General features: G+C 32.7%; 1 protein-coding gene across 2 annotated transcripts; it reads right to left on the bottom strand.

Annotated features, from left to right (window-relative positions):
* Positions 1–5933: 5933 nt before the first annotated feature.
* On the bottom strand, positions 5934–18103 carry LOC111015291 (respiratory burst oxidase homolog protein A). Of its 2 annotated transcripts, XM_022290265.2 has the most exons (14): positions 16808–18087; positions 16483–16642; positions 16259–16307; positions 14816–14929; positions 12409–12831; positions 8757–9140; positions 8553–8648; positions 8300–8415; positions 7781–7948; positions 7543–7702; positions 7175–7372; positions 6973–7101; positions 6726–6804; positions 5934–6635 (listed from the first exon to the last, which is right to left on the bottom strand). In XM_022290265.2, exons 1-14 carry the CDS (start codon positions 17409–17411, stop codon positions 6526–6528), a joined length of 2790 nt encoding a protein of 929 aa, XP_022145957.1. In that variant the 5' UTR covers positions 17412–18087; the 3' UTR covers positions 5934–6525. The 2 variants fall into 2 exon arrangements, with proteins under 2 accessions (XP_022145957.1, XP_022145956.1); XM_022290264.2 differs by having other exon boundaries at positions 7543–7948; positions 16808–18103.
* Positions 18104–20195: the final 2092 nt, after the last annotated feature.

The following is a 20195-nucleotide window of genomic DNA, read 5'->3' as shown; positions in this document are numbered from 1 at the left end:
AATACAAATTTATGGCTAAATTTCAAGAAGTTTAAAGAGTTAAGTGTCATGTTAACATTTTGATCCAGATAAATGAGATAAAATAAAAATGAATAGAATAAAATTATTATTTTCTAAATTTTTTTATAAAAAAATTATATAGACTCTTTTGAGAGTAGAGGAATTAAAATCTAACAAAAATTAAAAAATACAGGGATTAAAATAAATCAGATTAAATTAACTAAAATCGGAAAGAAATAAAACTAAAATAATTTTTAGACCTATTTATTTTATTTGTTTATTCGACCTGGTCAAAGATTTGTGTTTATATGGAGAGGAAATAGAAGGAAAATGGATGAAAAAGCAAAACTTGGATTTTTCTACTCGTCTTTTTTTCCTTTTTTTTTGTTGGTTTTTTTTCCCTCTCTCTCTCAAAGAAATAATATTGTTTTATATATTTTATTAAAGTAATGCATTATGTTCATATTGTGTCGATATATTTAAATAGAACGTTGTTTACATCCATGGATAAATCAAATAAGGAGGGAGGTGGATCCCTTTTCTTCCCAAATAACTTACAAAAATCAATGTTTAAATTACAAATTTAGGCCTCATGGGGTAATATTATAATTTTTTTTCCTTCTTGTTTTTTTTTTTCTCTAAAAAAACTTGTTGTTTCTTGTTTCATGTTTTTTTTTATCTTATTGAAACAAAATATATAAACATATTGAAAATTTTAGCGTCAGATAAAATCTACAATAATTAAGTAAACATGGGTATAGCTCAACCCTAATTAACATCTATGAGATTCAAACTCTCATACTCCCAATTTGTTGTACTGAAAAAATATAATTATAAAAATTTTAAAATATATATATATATATATCATTCATAAGGTTCTATTAAAAAACAATTAGCAATAAAAAAGAGTAGCACATTATTTATTTATATATATATATATATATATATATAATCATAAAAAGTTTGTGACATTTTTCTAAATATTTTACCACAAAAATTAGGATTGTTTTGTTTAGTGAGAATGAAGAAGTATTTACCCAAGAGCTTTTGATGCTCTCTTGAATCCATAGATTTTTTTTTATTTCCTTCGCTATCTTCTTATAACATTTTTACCCTTTAATCAATTTCCTTTATTTCACCTTTTTGTTTTATATTTAAAATAAGTTAATATATTCCTTCACAAACACCGGAAGAGTATAACTACATTTATAACATTTACGTATAATATAAATTTTAGTTATATTGTATGATGTCTCAATTTATTTTGACTTGAAATGCGCCTAAAGTTTATATTTATTGGAAGATTGAATTTGATGTTCGTTAAGATATATGTCGGATATTTAATACAGTTACATAATTCATAAATTAACTTAAAAAAAATATATCTCGTTTTTGACAATCTGTGAGAAATAGAAAGGCAACATAAACATCTCCACCAAAAACTGGTTCAAAATTCAAGCCATCAAAATCTAGGTGTTTAATTCAAACTATCTCGACAGTTACGGCAATAAATTTTCATAAATGCAAGTTTCTTGAAATGTCATCAAAATTAGAAAGGTCAGCAATTTCTTTTTTTAAGAAAAGAAAACGGCAACAATTAAATCATAAAAGAAAAAGTATAAATAAATAATGAATTAAAAGTTAAAATTTTAATACTATCTTAATTTCAAACTTCAGTTACTTTTAAAACGTTGTTTTTGGTCTCTGTACCTTAAAAGAATTATTATCTTGATCATTAACTATTCGTAAAATTTTCACACAAAATTTATACACAATAAAAGCAATTTAGTATAAATGTATAACTACATTTCAAGAAATTTAGCAAGTAAAGTGTCGTATTAAAATTTTTTATCAAAATAAATGAGATGAAAATAAAAATAAAAACATAAAAAGTACATCGATCAAAATAAATATTTCAAAAGTACCTCTACTAAAATAAACAAAAATAGATATTTCAAAAAGTATGAAAACAAAAATAATGTTATGGAATAAAGGAAATTTCCTTAAAAAACAAGGTCTAAGGAGAGTTCCTCAATTTTAAAATATATAATTATTTTATATAAATATGTCAATTTTTAAAAAAGTATTTTTCTTCAACACTGCTAGGTACAGCCTCTACTGTTTAAAATATAAATAAATTATTTTCTATCTTTTTATCTAATTATGGTAGCAATTTCAAAACTTATATTTTTTTAATTTATTATATTGTCATTATATATTAGTAATATTTTTCTTAGAGTACTTATATATTTTATTAATTCTCTATAAAGCATTAAATTTTTTAGATTTGATTGTTTTCATTAGATATAATTTTTAATTTGAGTTTTAGAAATTATAAAGAAATTTAAAGATTAATTGTCTAAATTATATTCTTTCTTTTAACTTTACTCCTATATACTTTTAAATATATTCTATGAATTTAATGTTATTTTGAATATAATAGTATACTAAAATATATATATATATATATATATATATAATAGTTAATAAAAAATCTCTCTGAACAAAAATGTTATATTTGCCCCTAGCAAAGCATATTTAATGAAGGTTAAAAAAAATATTTGATACTTTGCTACTTTTTCTAGAATAACAATTTAGTTTATGAACTTTAGTTTGTAATGACTTAGTCCTGGTACTTTTAGTCCATAAACTTTAGCTTGTAATGATTTAGTCCATGTAGTTTAAAATTTGTATCAATTTAATCTGTAACAAAACTTATTAAAATTAAGTGTTAAATTTTATCATAAAACAATTTAATCTTTCTAATTTATAAATATATTTGGTCCCTCTTTAGTCTATCAATTTATAAATATAAGAAACTTAACAAACAAAAAAAAAAAGTTTCACGACATAAAGACTAAATCGTAACTAACTTTAGATTACAAGAACTAAATTGTTATTCAACGACTAAATTATTATCAATTTGAGAATAGAGTGATTAAATCGTTACAAGAAATAAATTGCCATCGGACCAAAAGTATTTTTTAACCGAATTTTATATAAAGCCACGGGAATAAAAATTCTGGATCCCCCGCAAGAGGCCAGGTGTAAGGCAGTTGGGCGGAGGATGAATTGACGTGATGACAAAGGGCATTTGACCACAGATGCTAACTTTTTTGACATTGGGATTTTCTGCAGAAAAAGGCACCGCAAGAAGGCTGACTGAAGAAGAGAAATTTGGGAACTGGGGGAGGGAAAAATCAGCAAACACGGTTCAATTTTGACACGTTTGTTGAATTCACCATTGCCTTTTCTTCTTCTTCTGTTATGGTAGTTTCTTAGTTTCTGTATGATTGAATTTTAAACACGTTATATATTATTATATAATATATAAATATTGTAGAAATGTGATGTGTGTGGGCAGGTTCTTTTTTCTTTAATTTGTTCTTGTTGATCAAGGAATTGAAAGGGTTTGATGAATATCAAACAACTAAGAAGTGGTTCGTACACGGTTTTGTACAGTGTTTCAACTTCTAAATACCAAATAATTTTGGAACACTTTTGACTCACTATCTACTCCTTCCTCTGCTTTGTGATCTGTTCACTTCAAACTTTTAAATAAGAAATGCAACTCTTTTGACTCACTGTCAATTTCTTTATACTTCTTGTGATGTGTCATGTTATGTGTTGATCTAATATGATATCAACGCAACTTTTCACCTTTTTTTTCTTTCATAAATATTACGACTCCATTCTAATCTTCCTCAATAACTGATCTAAACTGTGAAATTGACACCTTCAATAAGTTGAGTTTCAATTCATTTTGAACATTTACAGTTGGGTAGGAACAATAATATTCTTGCTACTGGACAAAAATCTTTTGTGGGTATAGTAATATTTTAGTTTAATCGAGAAGGTATTCTTGATGAATTTTTTTAATGTTATAAAAATATAATTAATTATTTACAAACTATTTTTAAAAATATTGTAGTTTTAATTGTCTCCAAGCAAGGTCCAGAGACGACCTTGTACACGAAGGTAGGAGGTCGTCTCGTCTTTGAGGTGGCAAGGCATGTTCAAAAGACGATAAGTACTAGTAACATGGAGTTTTATTTATTTTTTTCAAAATAGCATAGGATATACGGGGAGGAACCCTATTAAAAAAAATTGTATGTCGTCTCCTTTTGAGAGACAATTTTCCTATGTGGTAGGCTACACAAGATAAGAGATGACCTTACCTTCCATGTAAGAAGGTCACCAGAGACAACCCTTACGTGGACTAGATCATCTCTTGGAAGGACAATATAATATCAGAATAATTAAAACAATAATATTTAAAAAATAATAATTTGCAAATAATAATATTATAAATAGTTAGCTATGTTTTTTTATAATATTAAAAAAAAGGTCCTTAATTTCACTGCTTATTGCACTATATTCATTATATGGATGAAATTTGATGAAATAGAAAGATTAAAGTGAAAAGAAAACGAAGAAGACAACAAAGGAGAAGTAGGAGAGAAATTATATTGTTCTATCCATTGAATTAATAATCGTTACAAATATTTATAAAAAAAAAAAAGCAATAATCAACCATTAATTTACTACTTAGGTCACTGCCATTCAATCATTATCAACCATGATATGTAATTACCAAACACAACTATCTAATGTGAAAATACTAACAAATAATCTAATACATGGCTGGAAGGCATGGAGGCAATTTGGGAAATTATTAATAGAAATAATGAAGGCAGAGGTATTATAGGTAAGAGTTTTAGTTTTTTTTTTTTTTTTGGGTTGAAAAATATAGGTAAGAGAGTTAAGAGGATGTTTTTGTCAAAGTGCTATAATTGCAAAAACCCCTTGCTCAAGATGTGGGTCACAAGAAAATTATGTTTTTAATCAAAATGTGGTTCAATGAGCTTGATCCCACCGACTCTTAGAGCATATTTAAGAGTGGTTTTATCGGTGGCTAAAATCATTTTTGTTATTGTCAATTTGTAAAAACCGCTTCTATTTTAAAATATAGATATTTGATAATTATAATACATAAGTGATTCTCCAAATCACTTGAAATGCAATTTTGAGTGGTCAAATTAATAGAATATTGGGGTTTTAATGTGACTTTGTTTTAAATCTCAAAATTATCCTTGATCAAACACTTAATTTAACCGGTTGCCTGTGGTCGAGGGCACCTCTTTTTCTTGGTTTCTTCCTCTCTAGTTGGTAGGGGAGACCGGTGAGTTTTATATGAAATTTGCGCTAATAAATAAATTGATTTTTTTAATATAATATGTGGAAGTGAGAATTTTAAGTTCACGATATAAAAATAAGTGTCTTATCCAATTAAATTAGGTTTCAAGTTGGCAATAAACAAATTAATTGAGATAAAGAAATAACCAAATGTTAAATGTTAAATATAAAAGCCTCAGCTTATCACAAGATAAGGTAAAAGATCTAAGAAGAGCAAAAGTCTACGCCTATCAAAATATCAAGGTTGTATCAATATTTTTATATGTTTATGAGTTTGACATGGATGAGAATGACAAATCAACATTTTCATAATATTGTAACAAATTTGACAAAATATATAAATCAACAAAACATCACCATGTTTCAAATCAAAAACAACACAACAAAAAAAAATTATCACCCATACAAACATAATATTTAATATTAATAATCTTTAATTGGTTTAAAAATGGTGAAATACACATTTGTAATAAGTTTTTCTTTATTATTTTAATAGTTTTTCGAGAAAAATCCATTGACATCAAATTTTCCATAAAATTGAGATATTCACCTTTTCATCAAGAGCAATATTTAAAATCTTTCTCTAACATTTCGTTATCAATTTGAAGCATAGGTGACTCAACGTCTTCAAAGGTGGGGCCAATGAGGTGGACAATGGAAATTATCAATATTGTAATCAATAAGAGATATACATATGACATATATATATATATATATATATATATATACACACCAAATGATGAACAAAATATCACTATAATTTACATTTACAACCGTGTTTTTATTCTAAATAAATGAATCAAAGCTGGAACTCAGCACCAGCAATGACAATCTAGATGGGTTCCTAAAGGCTATAGGCTCAGCTTGGGAAAGAAAGTAAAACAAAATGGGAAAAGGGAAAGAAGTTGAGCAGATTGAGAAATCCATCCTATCCTATTCCTACTCCCACCATGACTAACCTTTCTGGATTTCAAAATTGTCTCCACCACAAATCACTTTCCAATTGAATTGCTTGCAGCTGTACCATGATTGTTCCTCCTAACAATATGACATCACAGGTCCATTATCTCCCCTCCTGTCACTTCAATACACAAGGCCCTACCGCAACTTGAACCCAGGCAAGGATAAGATCCAAGCAGTTTCCTCTCATTAACCAGAAATTTTCAATGGTTATACTCAGTAGTACCTAAATGGCTAAACTTTTCATTTTCTTTTTTACATATACTCTCCTTCTTCTAAGTTTTTTTCTATTTCCTTTCCTACCAAAAACTGTACAATAAAATGAAGGGTCGAAGAGTGGGTTTTTGTGTACCCCTAAGCAGTATAGTCTCAGAAGTGTTCCTTGTGAAAATCAAATTTAGTTGGGCCCTTTTGATTGAATTCGTAACAGAGCTTGCTAAGTTCTTTGGCAAGGACTGGTGCTCCACAGTAGAATACTCCTGAACGCAATTGTCAAACCGAGAAGGATTAGATTAGGAAATGCAGCTTTTTGTCCTGCTGTTATTTTTTTTTTTTTGAAGGGTACTCACCTATTTTGGCATTACAGTGCTTGGCACAAATTCTGGAAAAAACTTTCTTCCAATTTGGCCTTGCAAAATGGGTTCTGACCTGATCATGGAGAGTAAAAATGAGAAAACTGAATGTGCGAAAAGAACTCGTTGATTTGTTGACAAGTAAAAGATCAAGGAACTTTACCCTAGTTCCCAGAAACTATGTCAACTCCAGAACTTAAAAGCCAAACTTAAGTAGAAAACTGATTTTGTAGTAGAAATTTACCCTGGTGCCAGAAACAATATCCATTCCGTTCTTTGCGTGATTTAGTGCTTGAACCATTGTGATGAGGGCTGATCTAGCGTCTCCTTCCTCGTACACACTTGTCAGGTAGTTGTGCATCTCAATGACACCCTAAGTTTCAAGTCATGAAGTTAAAAGAATGAATCAACGAGGACATAAAAGCCCAAAAGAAGTTCAGTGTTACCCTCTGATCCATCTCAGCGATTTCATTCATGACCCCTTTGAACCAGTCAAACGACCCTTGCTCCCTAGTTACCCAGTAAAAGTAAGCGTTAGTCGTCTTCAGAATCTTCTTTCGCTTGGGAGAAACCCTGGGAGTAGTGGAAGAGTCCGTGCTTCCACAACTGAGATCCGATTCTTTACCGCCGTCTGCAATTGAATCCTGAGGAAGGAAAGCTTAATGATTATCGTATGAATGATAAGTTTTAAGGGGAAGGAAAAACTCGACAAGAAAAATGTTTGTACATAAAACTCTAAATCGAGGATGTTGCTAGTTAAATAGGCACGTATTAGTTGAAAATTCAGGATCATATGATGAATGCAGGTAATTACCGCCTGCTCCTCCATTTTGACGATGTTGTTAAGCAAATCCTTTAAAATGCTAATGAAAGGTGTTGCTCCAATACCAAGACCAACAAGTAATAGAACATCATAATTTCTGTAGTCTTGGGCAGGTGCACCATAAGGTCCATCTATTAAGAGCTTCGGCAAACTGAAATGCATTGCATGAGAAAAAGATCCATTAAGAGGGCCAGAATTAGGAAATGAAGAGATTTTAAGATTTATATACCATTTCTTGGTCGTTTCATCAGCCCTGAGCAGCCCACTCTTCCCAGCAACAGGTGGCTCACAGGCTTGAGCAAATACCTTCTTTAACTCTTGTGTCCAATCACCCAGCTGCCGTATGTGAACACTCAGATAGTCATCTCCTGGAGCAGAAGTAATCGAAAATGGATGCCTGCATACGAAGATGATGGGCACTAAAGCAAATTATGCATTATATAATGGAAGTATAATACCCTGGCGCACAAATTTGTGTTACTGAGGCACAACAAGTTTCAGCTCAGATTCTTGAAAATTAGTGAAAAGTGTGTGAAGAAGAACTAGACGGAACATAATGGACATAAAGTATAAATTGGATATGACTATGCAGTCGAAAGCTGTGTGCAATCCACAAATGTCATAACCCGTTGCAGCAGAGTTGTAATATACAGAAGGGAAATACGAAAAACAATTCCAACTTAAAGATTAAATTAACAGAAATTTTCTATACGACCTAATATTTCACAAGAGTTGTAATAGTATTTACCATTCAAATGGAGAAACGGCAGGACATTGGACAAACATGTACTGTCCACTCTTATAACGAAACTGAGGAGGTTTAGACATTTGTAATGCAAGAACATTCCCCGGGTAAATAGCAACCTGGATACGCAGAAAATGGAAGTTTGGAAGGCAATGAATTTTGAAGTCTAGTCTAGAACAGTTTTGACATGAACTCAGAGAGATTGTGTTTGTGTTCAATAGGATTCTAATTGCATATGTAAGTATTTAGCAGAAACCTTGAGGAGTCGAACACTGTAGAAGCCCGAGCGGAAAAATCTAAGGGTCCTTTCCCCGGCATATAGTAAAACTGGGACAGCAAGATACATCCAAGTCTGCATGCATAAAGCAATACCTCAGCTAACATTTCTACTCGGTGCAAAAACAAATTCCCTCTTCAAGCCAAATAGACAAATATTGAAGGAAAGTATCGCCACACTAACCGTCTTACGGTACCATATGTGTTCCACATAGAGGAATATGCCATGGATGATGAGCAAGACGTAAACAATGACAAACAGGTGGTGTGAATACCAGAAGGCATTGAATCCGGTCAGCCTATCAAATGGCTTGGGCAGCTTGATTAAGCTCCTCCTGAACCATCGGGTAGCAAGAGTAAATGCCACAGCCATGAAGATGACCATTAGGATACCAGTCACACCTTCAGGTCCCTTAACCAAGTCATAGTACGTAGGCTTTTGTTGCCCGAAATCATCTTTCAACTGTTTATAGCTTTCAGCAGATGACTGTACGAGTTTTGGAAAATCACAGGCAAGGTGGTTCCCTGCATGGAGAATGACACCAACTACAATGGCTGCGGCAATCGTCTGCAGGGCACAAAATTGAATTTAGAGGAGTCAAATGCATGATATTCCACATTTCATGGACTCGAGCTCCGAAAGACAATAAATTCAGGACATCCACAAATTACCTTTGTCATCCTCGCAATTTACATTCTTAAATCACTTTGTCGTAGCACTCAAATACTAGCAAAATGCTTTCACCATGTGGTGATTGATATCCAAATCACATTATCGTTTATGCATGTTACAGTTGAACAAACAAGTCAATGAAGTTAGTTTATGCTGACTTACGTTCAGTTCATTCTCTTGGCTCACAAAACCTGTATCTGGATAATTAACTATCTATTATTGTGATAAAGATAAGAGGAGGGCCATCAGTGAGATTGAATATTTTTGCCTTGGTTTTCTGATTCTTCTTCATTCTTATTGACTGAGCTGTTGTATTCAATCTTCATAATTAATAAATTTGGCTTCTGATGGCTGTAACTGAATGTAGGCAAGGCTGCCAAACTACAATAAACATTGTCTCATTTTTTTTGTTCTTTGAATAGAACTAATACGTGGGTTGACTCTAGGTATGTGAGTGATGGTTTGTAAGCTTTGATAGCTTAACAAAACTGTACCGGAGCTCAAAGTGAAATCAATAGCAATGGCAATCAAATTGAGAAGACCAATGGCACTGGAAACTTTAGCTAGAGAACAAAGAAAACTAAAGTGATCTTAGTTTAGTACAAAGCTCTAAAAGCCCTTGATCATCTCAGTTTACTAACAGAGACTTTCACAAAGGAGGCAAAAGAATCAATGCAAGAATTGGCTTGCACACCTTGATTCTCAATTTGGCCAACAATGTTCAAAGGCAAATGATCATGGAAAGTTCAGCGTAGACCATTTCAAAGAAGCTTGAGTCTCTTTATTTGATGAAGGATCTTCCGAACAAGTTTTACTGGAGGAAAAAAAGAAGGCTGTTTAATTACATGTAAGATGAATCCAACCAAGTTACCAAGAGCACATAAGAGAACCTCCATGAAGTTCAAGTAGCTTATCAATTAGTTAGAAAACAATGGAGACAAGGATGGAGACATTATGTTGATAAATCCCCTACCTGAGTCTTACAAAGTTGTAAAGGCAACAATGAAGGGTGGTAGGGGATAACTTGTCTGTAAGTACTGTTCTGACAATCAGAACAAAGAACTGGAACTGAAGGCTGAATCAACAAAGAGTGGAGATGCAGAAAGAGTGAATGGTTTGAGGTAAGAAATTGAATAGAAAGAACTACAGACAAAGGGAGAACCGAGGAAACCAGATAAATTAGTCAAAAAAGAGATACTTCCTTTCCCACGAGGAAGAACCTACAAGATGGAGGGATGGTGTTTATCGAGAATAATCACATTTTCTAGGTGGCAGCAATTGGTGCCGTAAGACTGAGGTTGCAAGACCATACACAGATTCTATGAAGGGAAGTTAGACCTTAAAAGAAATTTCATTTCTTCAGGATGCAAAATGCTCAAAAATGTTCTACAGAAGAAAAGGAGGTGCTTTTGAATAAAAAAAGGAACTCAGCCAGTGTTGACAGACATGAAAATAAATAGGCTGTACATGCTGAAGGATGTATTGTCCTTGACTAACACTGTACTAATCACAGAAGATTGGAAGCATCAGTAAAGGTATAGCTTATGGCACGAAAGATCAACTAGTGAGATTGCTGCAAGAATTATCACAGAAGACGGAAGAACTAGTGAACTTAACCATTGGAGCAAAAAGATTATCGCACACGCTTCCGTTGCTTCATGTACTTCATGGTTGCAATCTACACTTCTTGTGCCACTTCGATAAGTGGATAGATATGTTGGGGTTCCAAGGAGTGCAAACAAAGTCTCACATTGGTTAGAGAGGAGTTTGATCCATGGTATATAAGTGAGGATAATTATCTCTATTGATATGAAACATTTTGGGTGAAACCAAAAGCAAAGCCGTGAGAGTTATGCCTAAAGCAGACAATAACAAGTGGTATCAGAGCCATGGTAAAAAACCTAACTGCGTGAGAGAAATCCTCGAAGACAAGACCGAACAAGAGTGATTGGTGAGCCTAACAGTCATTACAGAACTTGTGGATGAATCTCTAGATGGTGCTCGGACGAAAAGTGCACGAGGAGGAAGAATGATGTAGCTTTGTTCGAGGGGAGGAGGTTTAGGGTGCAATAGAACGACACCAGTTGTTCCCACAATGTGGTCCATGTAGCAAGGAGTTCATGACTATTCGAGACAAGATACAAGTAGCACTTTATTTGAGGGGAGGATTGTTGAGGTTGCAAGAAATGCAAACAAAGTCTCACATTGGTTAGGGAAGGAACGGACAATATCATATAATTATGGAGACACTTGGGGCACCGTTGTCCTTAACAAGATACGAAAGGAGATCTGGGAGAAAGCACTCGGAAGCTACTAAGTCATTAAGGGACCGAAACAGCACCACGAATAAGAACTTCTTGACAGAGATCCAGCGTGGAGTTCAATCCTTTTTGAAAAGGTTTGGGGAAGACCCCACAAGATCCTAGTTTTAGGTTTGGTCCCATCAAGCAGAAGAAATAGGATTCAAACAAAATTCTATACCGAGCCTTTGACTAAAAACCAGTGTGCAATCCACTTATCAGAACACGTTGATTGAAAGGGGCGCTGTGAACACATAAAAAGGTCGACACATCTAATAAGGTTGCTGGTGTTTTCACAGCTAATCGCTCATGCCAAGTTCAAATTTACCTGAACGTTAGAAGGATTAAAAGCACCAGCAGACAAAATCCTTGACATTTGTTCACAGGGGGGTATTCTTTTCTGGTTGAACAAACAAGTAAATGACGATTGCTGAAGTTTGTTGTAGTTATATTCAATTCGTTCTGCAGGCCTACAAAAACTGTGTTGAGTAATTATCTTTATATTATTGTGATAAGGAGGAAAATGAAGCAAATTTAACTATAAGTTCCAAAATTAAATTTTATAAAAATATAGTGACCAAGACATTTGATAATATAAATACATAGGATTAGCGCTAAAGTTTGGATTTAAATCAAATTAAAATTATATTTAAAAACAAATCAACTTTTGTCGCCCAGGCTCAAGTAACTTTATTCTTGCGATAAACTTGAGCATTGTTAACAAAACAACAATTTAAATGAACCAACGATTAAACTAATGGCTTAGAGGAACCAGCGAGGTTGATCACTGAACCAAAATCCTTTATAATAAAGCCAAGAAATTTTGTGGAAATTAAGGAACGAGGGATCTGGTTGGTGTTTACCTTGTGAAAATTGATATTGTCGTCAAAAGGTACAAAATATCCCAGCCAAGTCGACCTTATCCAAGTGATGGTATTTCTACATACGGGCAGCAAAATGATAGCCATGTTGAACTTCAGGGTCTCAGCCGCACCCTTAGCCGTGAGAAGACAGTAGCCCATGACCTTGTAGGCGTTCGTGTGCTTGTACTGGAAGAACTTCCACGTGAAAAGCCCGACCAAGATCATAACCCATAAAATCAACACCCATATTCTCCTCCAATTCTCCTGCAAATAATAGAGTAGTTCTGTACTTAGCCTTGTTATGGGACCTCTGTTCCTCAGTCCCTGTATGTTCTGGCTCAATGCTTGGCTGGTATAGCTGAGGGCTTGACTGTAGTTCAGATACGTGTCCTTTTGCAGTAAAAGGGTTTCCAATTGCCACAGCTGCGGGTAACAAATATTGTGAAATCATCAATATTTGAATCGTATAAAGGCAATTCAGGCATTCTATATCAGTCAACTCTAAGGACGAAAATTGATGCAACATGAATTAGCAAGTAACCGGTGTGTGTGGTAGGTGGCCGTAATTCGTGTTTGATTGTGACAAAGAAAAATGTCTGTTTTTTTCTAACAAGCATAATTCAAAAGATCGGAGACTCTAATCCCATCTCACATGTTAAATTCAAAAATTCAAAAATATACATACAATGCTATTAGACTTACTAACTGTTTGTAACTAGTTTGGTTAGTCTGTACAGTTTTGTTATTTAAGTTGCAGTTATATTCAGTTTATTTTTGTATTGTGTATATTTGGAATATTGGAGAATATCAATACAAGGTGTATCATATTTTCTCCAATCATATATTTTAATAAATGCATCTCTTAATTTAGTCAATCGTCATTCACCAGCCAGTCCCATTGATGACCAACAAAAGTTCGTGGAAGAATTACAACCATAAAAATAGTGAATTTATTTCAATCTTTCAAAGTGTAAAAAGAATTTAGGCTACCAACTATGCCTTCCATGTCAATAATTTCTGTTAGGCTGCTAAAAGAAGATATATGGTAGCTTCGGAAATTAACCTTGACTGAGGCGATGTATAAAAGAACCAAACTGTTCAACTACCAAAAAATATTCATCGGCACATGAAAAGGAATTTTACCACAAACTAGAGAAGTCAGATTTTTATGCTATTAGCTCTCTGTATACTTTTTGACGGCCGAGAAATTGTTTCCTTTTAACGGGCCTAAGAGAGCATAGGAGACTCTAAAAATAAAATAAATTAAAAATAATAAATTAAAAAAAAAAAGAGGAAGCATTTGGATATTATTTTCAAATTAGACGGCAATTATCAATATAACTCAACCAACAACAATTAAAAAGTTCAATATCCAATCACGTCTTGGGTATTAAAAAATAAAACTCTGTTTTAACAAGTTTTAACAAGTCAACTACAATTGTTCCATGAATTTAAAGAATAGTAGGACGATACTTCAATACTGTTATAGGTTCTCAACAAAATATATATAGAAAAATAGTTGTAATGCAAAAATATAGACTTTTATACAAATTAATGAATTGTCAATTTTTTTAATAGTGGTGAGGACAAGATTGAGTCCTCATCAGTAACAAGTCAAGTATCTTCCATTTATATGCACATGTGCGCATTATTAATCCTTGCTACGGGGACACTGGGAGTATTTCTTTAAAATTAAAATATTTTTTTCAAATAAAATACTTCATGTGCTAATACTTTTTAGGAAAATATATGCTAGATACTTGCCCTTTTATGTAAAAACATACATTTTAAGTACTAAAAAAATATATTTTAAAAAGTTACTCTACAATTTTAGAAAATTTTGTATGTAGCAATTATTTTTTTCATTAATTTATACAAATTGCAAAATTAATTAAAATTTAATCTATTTAAACATAATTCATAATAGATATCAAGTAGTTAACTTGTCAAATCATCAGTACATCCCATAATTTGATTATTCATATAATTCTTGACTCAAAATATTGTTTTTTTTCTAACGAATAATTTTATTATAATGACAATATTTTGTTAGTAAAATACAATGATTACTAAATTATAAAATACTAAATACTTAAATATCTTTCAAAAATTATTTTGTAGAATACTAAATAATTATAGATTTAGATTTTAACGTCTCTTATTTTTATAGTTCAACAATATATGAAGATAAAGATTGAAACTTCAAATTTTTTAGTTAACGATATATGTCTTAACCAATTAAATTATGTTTAGGTTAACAATTTTATCATTCATTGTAATTTATATATTGAAATAGCTAAACCATATTTGTCAAACATATATATCATTTACAATAAATTGTCTTGTGGCATTTCAAATATTAAGATTTAACAACCGTGAGAAAAAAAAGTAGGAGAGCCGAACCAACCTCAATATAGCCCAGCCTCTCCGGGTCCAACTCCTCCATGATGAGGGCCGCATATTCCTCTGCCTGTTCCTTTAGCCTCGATAGTTTGTTTGCAGAAGCACTCAGCATAATAATCTGAAAGAAATAAATTAATCTCGATAATGTTCCTTTCGGGGGAAAAGATTAGCGAACACGAAAACCTAAATTAATTAGTAATTACCATTAAAAAAACACGTAATAATCACACAATATTAACCACGTTTTCGGTTATTGTAACCCAAAAGGTCCCCACCAACCCCACTTAAAAAATTTAAGTTCGTTTAGGATAATTATTTTTGAACGATTCTCTGTTTTTGTTTTCAGAGTTATTTTCAAAACCTATAATGGGATGATTTACAATAACTTGCATGATGTGTCCATTAAAATTATTATTCGAAAAATGATAGCTTCACTTAATTAAAAAAAAAAGATATGCCATCGGAAAAAATTAAAAATAATAATGAATGCATAAATAAAAACTTCTAAAATCATGATGCTTGAGAGCAGGAAAGTAGGAGCAGAAACAAATTGAAATATATACCCAACGAGAACAATAATTCATTATAATATTGCAATTTGGAGTAGTTACATTTGAAAATTCAGACTTGAGATTACCAAATCCCTCCTACCATTGATTATTATAACGAAAATGACACCCTGTTGGCCAAACCAAAAAAATTAAGCTAATGCAAAAGATTATGAATGCCATTTTTCTTTCCCTTCCAAGCAAGGAAAGAAAAGTCAGCCATCCGCTTTTAAAAAATTAGACTCACTGCCATGACAAGAATATCTTGACGTGGAGTAGGCCAATTAGTCGGAGTAGATTGGGTTATTAAATTAATCTCATCATTTGATTATGCTAATTCCATGCAATTTTTATATACATACCAGTAGATGACAAAAATGGGGACAACAACCTTTCTGACACCATTTATTAAAGTTTAATACCTATTTTTATATTTTTATCATTAAATTTTTATATTTATTTCATTTAGTCATTTAATTTTTAAATATTATGTTTTGTAACTATTCTGTTTTCTATTTTTAAAAAAATATGTTTGTTTTGTACATTGGTAAAATTTTCACCTTTTGAAAATATATTCCAACTTTTAGCTAAATTTCAAATTTCAAAATCAAAATAAGGAACACATGTGTGAAAATAACTTTCTAAACATAATTTTTAGAAGTAGAAAATCAAAAATAAAATAGTTATGGAATGAGGTTTAAATATTTAATTTTAACCCCTAAAATTTTACATCAAAAATTATTTTAGTCTTTACCAATCATTTAAGAAGAACTCAAATCTGCTTAAAAATTATTATAAAAAGAAGATTGTTTAAAAATTTAAGAACTAAAATAAAATAAAATTTTCTATGGAAAAAAAAAAGGTATAAACTAAGTTTAACAAATGTAATTAAATATTACCTCTTTCACTTCCTCTTCAGTAATCCGGCCGTCTTCGTTTTTGTCGACCCTGTTAAAAGAATAAAAATATGAATTAATTGAAAAATGGCACCTGGGAAACGACAGGAGTCTGTTTCGTTTCTTGGTGGTGACGGTGTCGTTTTAAATTCCTGCTTTTGGGCTAACAGAAAAATATAATTCCCATTTACTTGAAATCGAAGTAAAGGTTGGATCATAGTGATTACATGTCGAAGAAGATCTGGAGTCGCGAATCGAAACTTTGATCTGTGATTTGCGACCAGAACTCGAACAGTTCTTCTCTGCTGATTTTTTCAACCTTCAATCTCCGTCTCCGACTCAAAGCATCGAACAGTTCAACAGCAAACTCCTTTGAATCTTTCATTCCTAAATTTATGATTTATCGGAAAGCAAGCGGAAGGGAAAGGGAAATTAATTAAGAATTTGAAATGACCTAAAATTTTACAAACGGATGAAAAATTGAATGACTGGTTCGCCAAGTGCGAAAGATGGAGAAGAAAAAGTTTCAGATTAATTAGTTGGTGAACGAACCTATGCATTGTGCGAAGTCGGAGCGGTGGAGGAATCCGTCCTTGGCGAGCTTATCGAAGTTGCTCTGGATTTCGTTCCAGGCGTCAACGCCATTGGTCTTACTGCTAATGAATTTTAGTCCGCGAAGCGCTTTTTGAGCACCGGAACGAGTGCGATCAAGCTGAGCTTGTCGCTTCCTCAGAGCTCGTGCCGCCAACGCGGAGTCAAATCCATTTCCGGCACCAACAGAATGGCCATGGCTCCACGAAAACCGCTTCAACTCCTGCGAGAACTGCCTCGCCTTAGCCACCGCTTCAGCCTTCAATTCCTGCGAAAATTGGCGCAACAGATTGGACGAACTCCGCTTAAAAGTCGGCGATCTCGACATCGAAGCAGACTTGGGAGTTTCAGATCCAACGGAGAGTGCGTTATCGATATTAACAACCGTCGCCGGCTCCACACTCCGCAGAACGATTCTGTCATCGTCCTGCAGATCGAGCGTCACCTCCACAAACTCCTCGGCCGCACTCGACTCCGTTCCGGGAGACGACCCGGCGCTCATCTTCGCATTTCCAGGAACCGAATCCGACGCCCACCGCCGCTGGTGCTTCGGAGGCCCCCTCATTGATCAGCAAACCAAAATGGGCAGGATAACTAAAACTATCCCTCCCGCAACAACTTCACACAAAAAGCCCAATCATCGACTAGCGCGCGCCCGCTGCAGAGCGCAGAGTCTGAAAAGGAAACCAGTAATGCAATGGCAGTTCAGCGACGAAATGACAGAACACGCAGGGAATCTGGCAGGTACGGATGGGGAAAAAGCAAGAAAAGGATTAGGAGCAGAGCAGATTACGCAAAACAGAGGAATCTGCATCCACTGCAAAATCTGGTATGTTGCGAAAAGGGGATTTGAATCAGCAGGATTGATTTGATGCAGAGAATGGGAGATGGCTGCAACATCTAGTAGCAGAAGAATCTGAGCTGGGGTTAGTGGGACTTTGGTTTATTTGGGGATGGAGGATTTGTGTGTGGCATAACGCGGTAAGAGACTTTGGGGGTTCAAAAAGGCGAAGTGGTGGAGCCGCGAAACCGAAACGTGGGGCAGACAGAAGAATTGAAACTGAGCCCTGAGCCCTGAGCCCTGAGCCCTGAGGAGATTGATGAGAATATGGAAAAGAAAAAGAAGTATTATATATGCCTTATGAATTGGCCAAGGATGAGAGAGCGATGTGGTGGGACCGTCGGGGCGTGGTTTCAGACTCGTCGACGGTAGCGGTTGTTCGTATCCGAGTCAACCAGTAAATATATTTTGGTTTCGGATTTTTCAATGTCAACATTATCGGGTTTTTTTTTTGTTATATATATGGATACGACTAAAATTCTTTTTATTTTTCATTTTTAAAATATAACCTTTATTTATTTTAATTACTGTATTTTCAAACTGTTAATTTTAGTCCATGTATATTAAAAGTTCGATCATTGTGGTCTCTTCATTTTTATTTTTATTTTTCTATGGAGTTTTCATTATTGTTGAATGGTAAATTTGGCCAATTATTTAATGGCGCGTCATTATTTTAAAATTATATTGATGATCAATCATAAATTTATACATGTTTTAAATTAATTTTGGAAATCGACAAATCAAATTATATTACGTGTTTTTCTTATGGTCATTCAATGACATCTACTTATTATATCAACTCATAAGGAGATTCATATTCGGAGTTATTAGATCATTCAAAATTTTCCATAAGCTACAAGCCGAATACTTCATCAAACTGGAAGCGGGAGAGTTTCATCTACTACAACAAGCCAAAGAGTACTTCATCAAGCTACGAAGCCAAAGACTTATCAAGTTTCGTAACTAATTATTTCATCCAGTTGCATAGTCAAAGACCTCAAAAATCCTTCAACAAGCTAAAAGTCGTAGACATCACCATCCTTGTTTCAAGAACAAGCTCACAACTCTCGAATCGAAGTTTGCATCAGAGAGAAAACATCATAACGTTATACATATTAGAGATTAATACACTTATATATAAATACAAATCGAGTTCATTCAATTCGAGTTTCTCTCCTAAGAAAATTTTCGCAAACAATTACAAATAAATTTGTGTTAAAATTTTACCAATAGATTCCAAATTAGTTACGGTTTAAAAATATAGAGATCAAAATAAACGTTTTGAAAGTATAAGAACTTAAATGAATAAACAAGACCAATGGAACGTTTTGAGAGTACTAGGACCAAAATAAACAAAAGTTAAAATTAAGACATCAAAAATAGTATTTAAACCTTAGGATCATATTTCAAGTTTAGTATTTGTCTAATAATTAAGTTTCTAAATTATAAAAATATGTTGGGTCTAATAAATCTCAAAACTTTAAAAAGTGTCTAATTTTAACATAAATGGAAGTCTACCTTAACAGAAAAATATAATTTATTTTTATTATTGATTATCATCTGCATATAATTAATAATCATTAGTTGTAAATTTTAAATATGGATCTTATGATAATATATCAAAACGTAGGACACAAAGGGAAGTTTGAAACCATTAAAAAAATCTTAAAACCAACTCAATGGAAAAGTCAAATTAATATTGGATGAATGGGGAACTGAAGTTATAACTAAATCACCTACATAGATTATTACAATTAAACTAAAAAATTTCACTTGAAGAACATAACATTTTAAGTCCAATAACTAAAATGTTAACTATGAAAAATGCAGTGATATTTGAAGAATATAAATTCCATATGTAGTGGACAAGACATTTTGTTCTAATCCAAAAGATCGGAAGTTCAATCTCTCATTTAAAAATTAATTTAGATATATGACAAGAGTTACTCTATAATACAGTCAATACAACAAAAATTAGATACAACTTCAAATAGAGACGTACTTAAATGTGGAGGAATCTTTTGTTTTGAAAATTTGATGAGGTATTTTCAACATCGCCTACCTCCAAAATAAGCCAAGCGCGTCTCGAGCCATATACAACCTTAGGTTTTCCAAAAATAAGTAATTAATGTTATGTTTAATTAGAAGAAGAAAGAAATTAAAGAAGATGGAGATGAATGGGGCATGGGTATTATTGCTCATCACTCTTTCTTTAACCAGACAAAAAAGACTTACTTTTGTGGAAGGCTTACATTTTGAAAAGAAGAAGAAGAACCCTTTTTAGAAAAACTTGTAGCAAAGCAATTACTATTTCAATTACTAGCATTAGTTAAATTATAAGTTTGATTTTCCAAGTTTTTAGTATTTGTCTAATAACTGTTTGAATTTCTAAAAAGAGTTTAATTCATCGTTAAAATTCTAGCTTAGAATTTATGAAATTTTAAAACTATGTCTAATAGGTCTCTAAATTTTCAATTTTGTATTTGTTTGATCACGAAAGTGATCAAG

This window comes from Momordica charantia (genome assembly GCF_013281855.1).
Source record: "Momordica charantia cultivar OHB3-1 chromosome 6 unlocalized genomic scaffold, Mcharantia_2.0 BLBB01000006.1, whole genome shotgun sequence".
Classification (NCBI taxonomy): domain Eukaryota; kingdom Viridiplantae; phylum Streptophyta; class Magnoliopsida; order Cucurbitales; family Cucurbitaceae; genus Momordica; species Momordica charantia.
The sequence above is the reverse complement of the archived record's forward strand: the minus strand, read 5'-3'. Positions and strand labels throughout refer to the sequence as shown.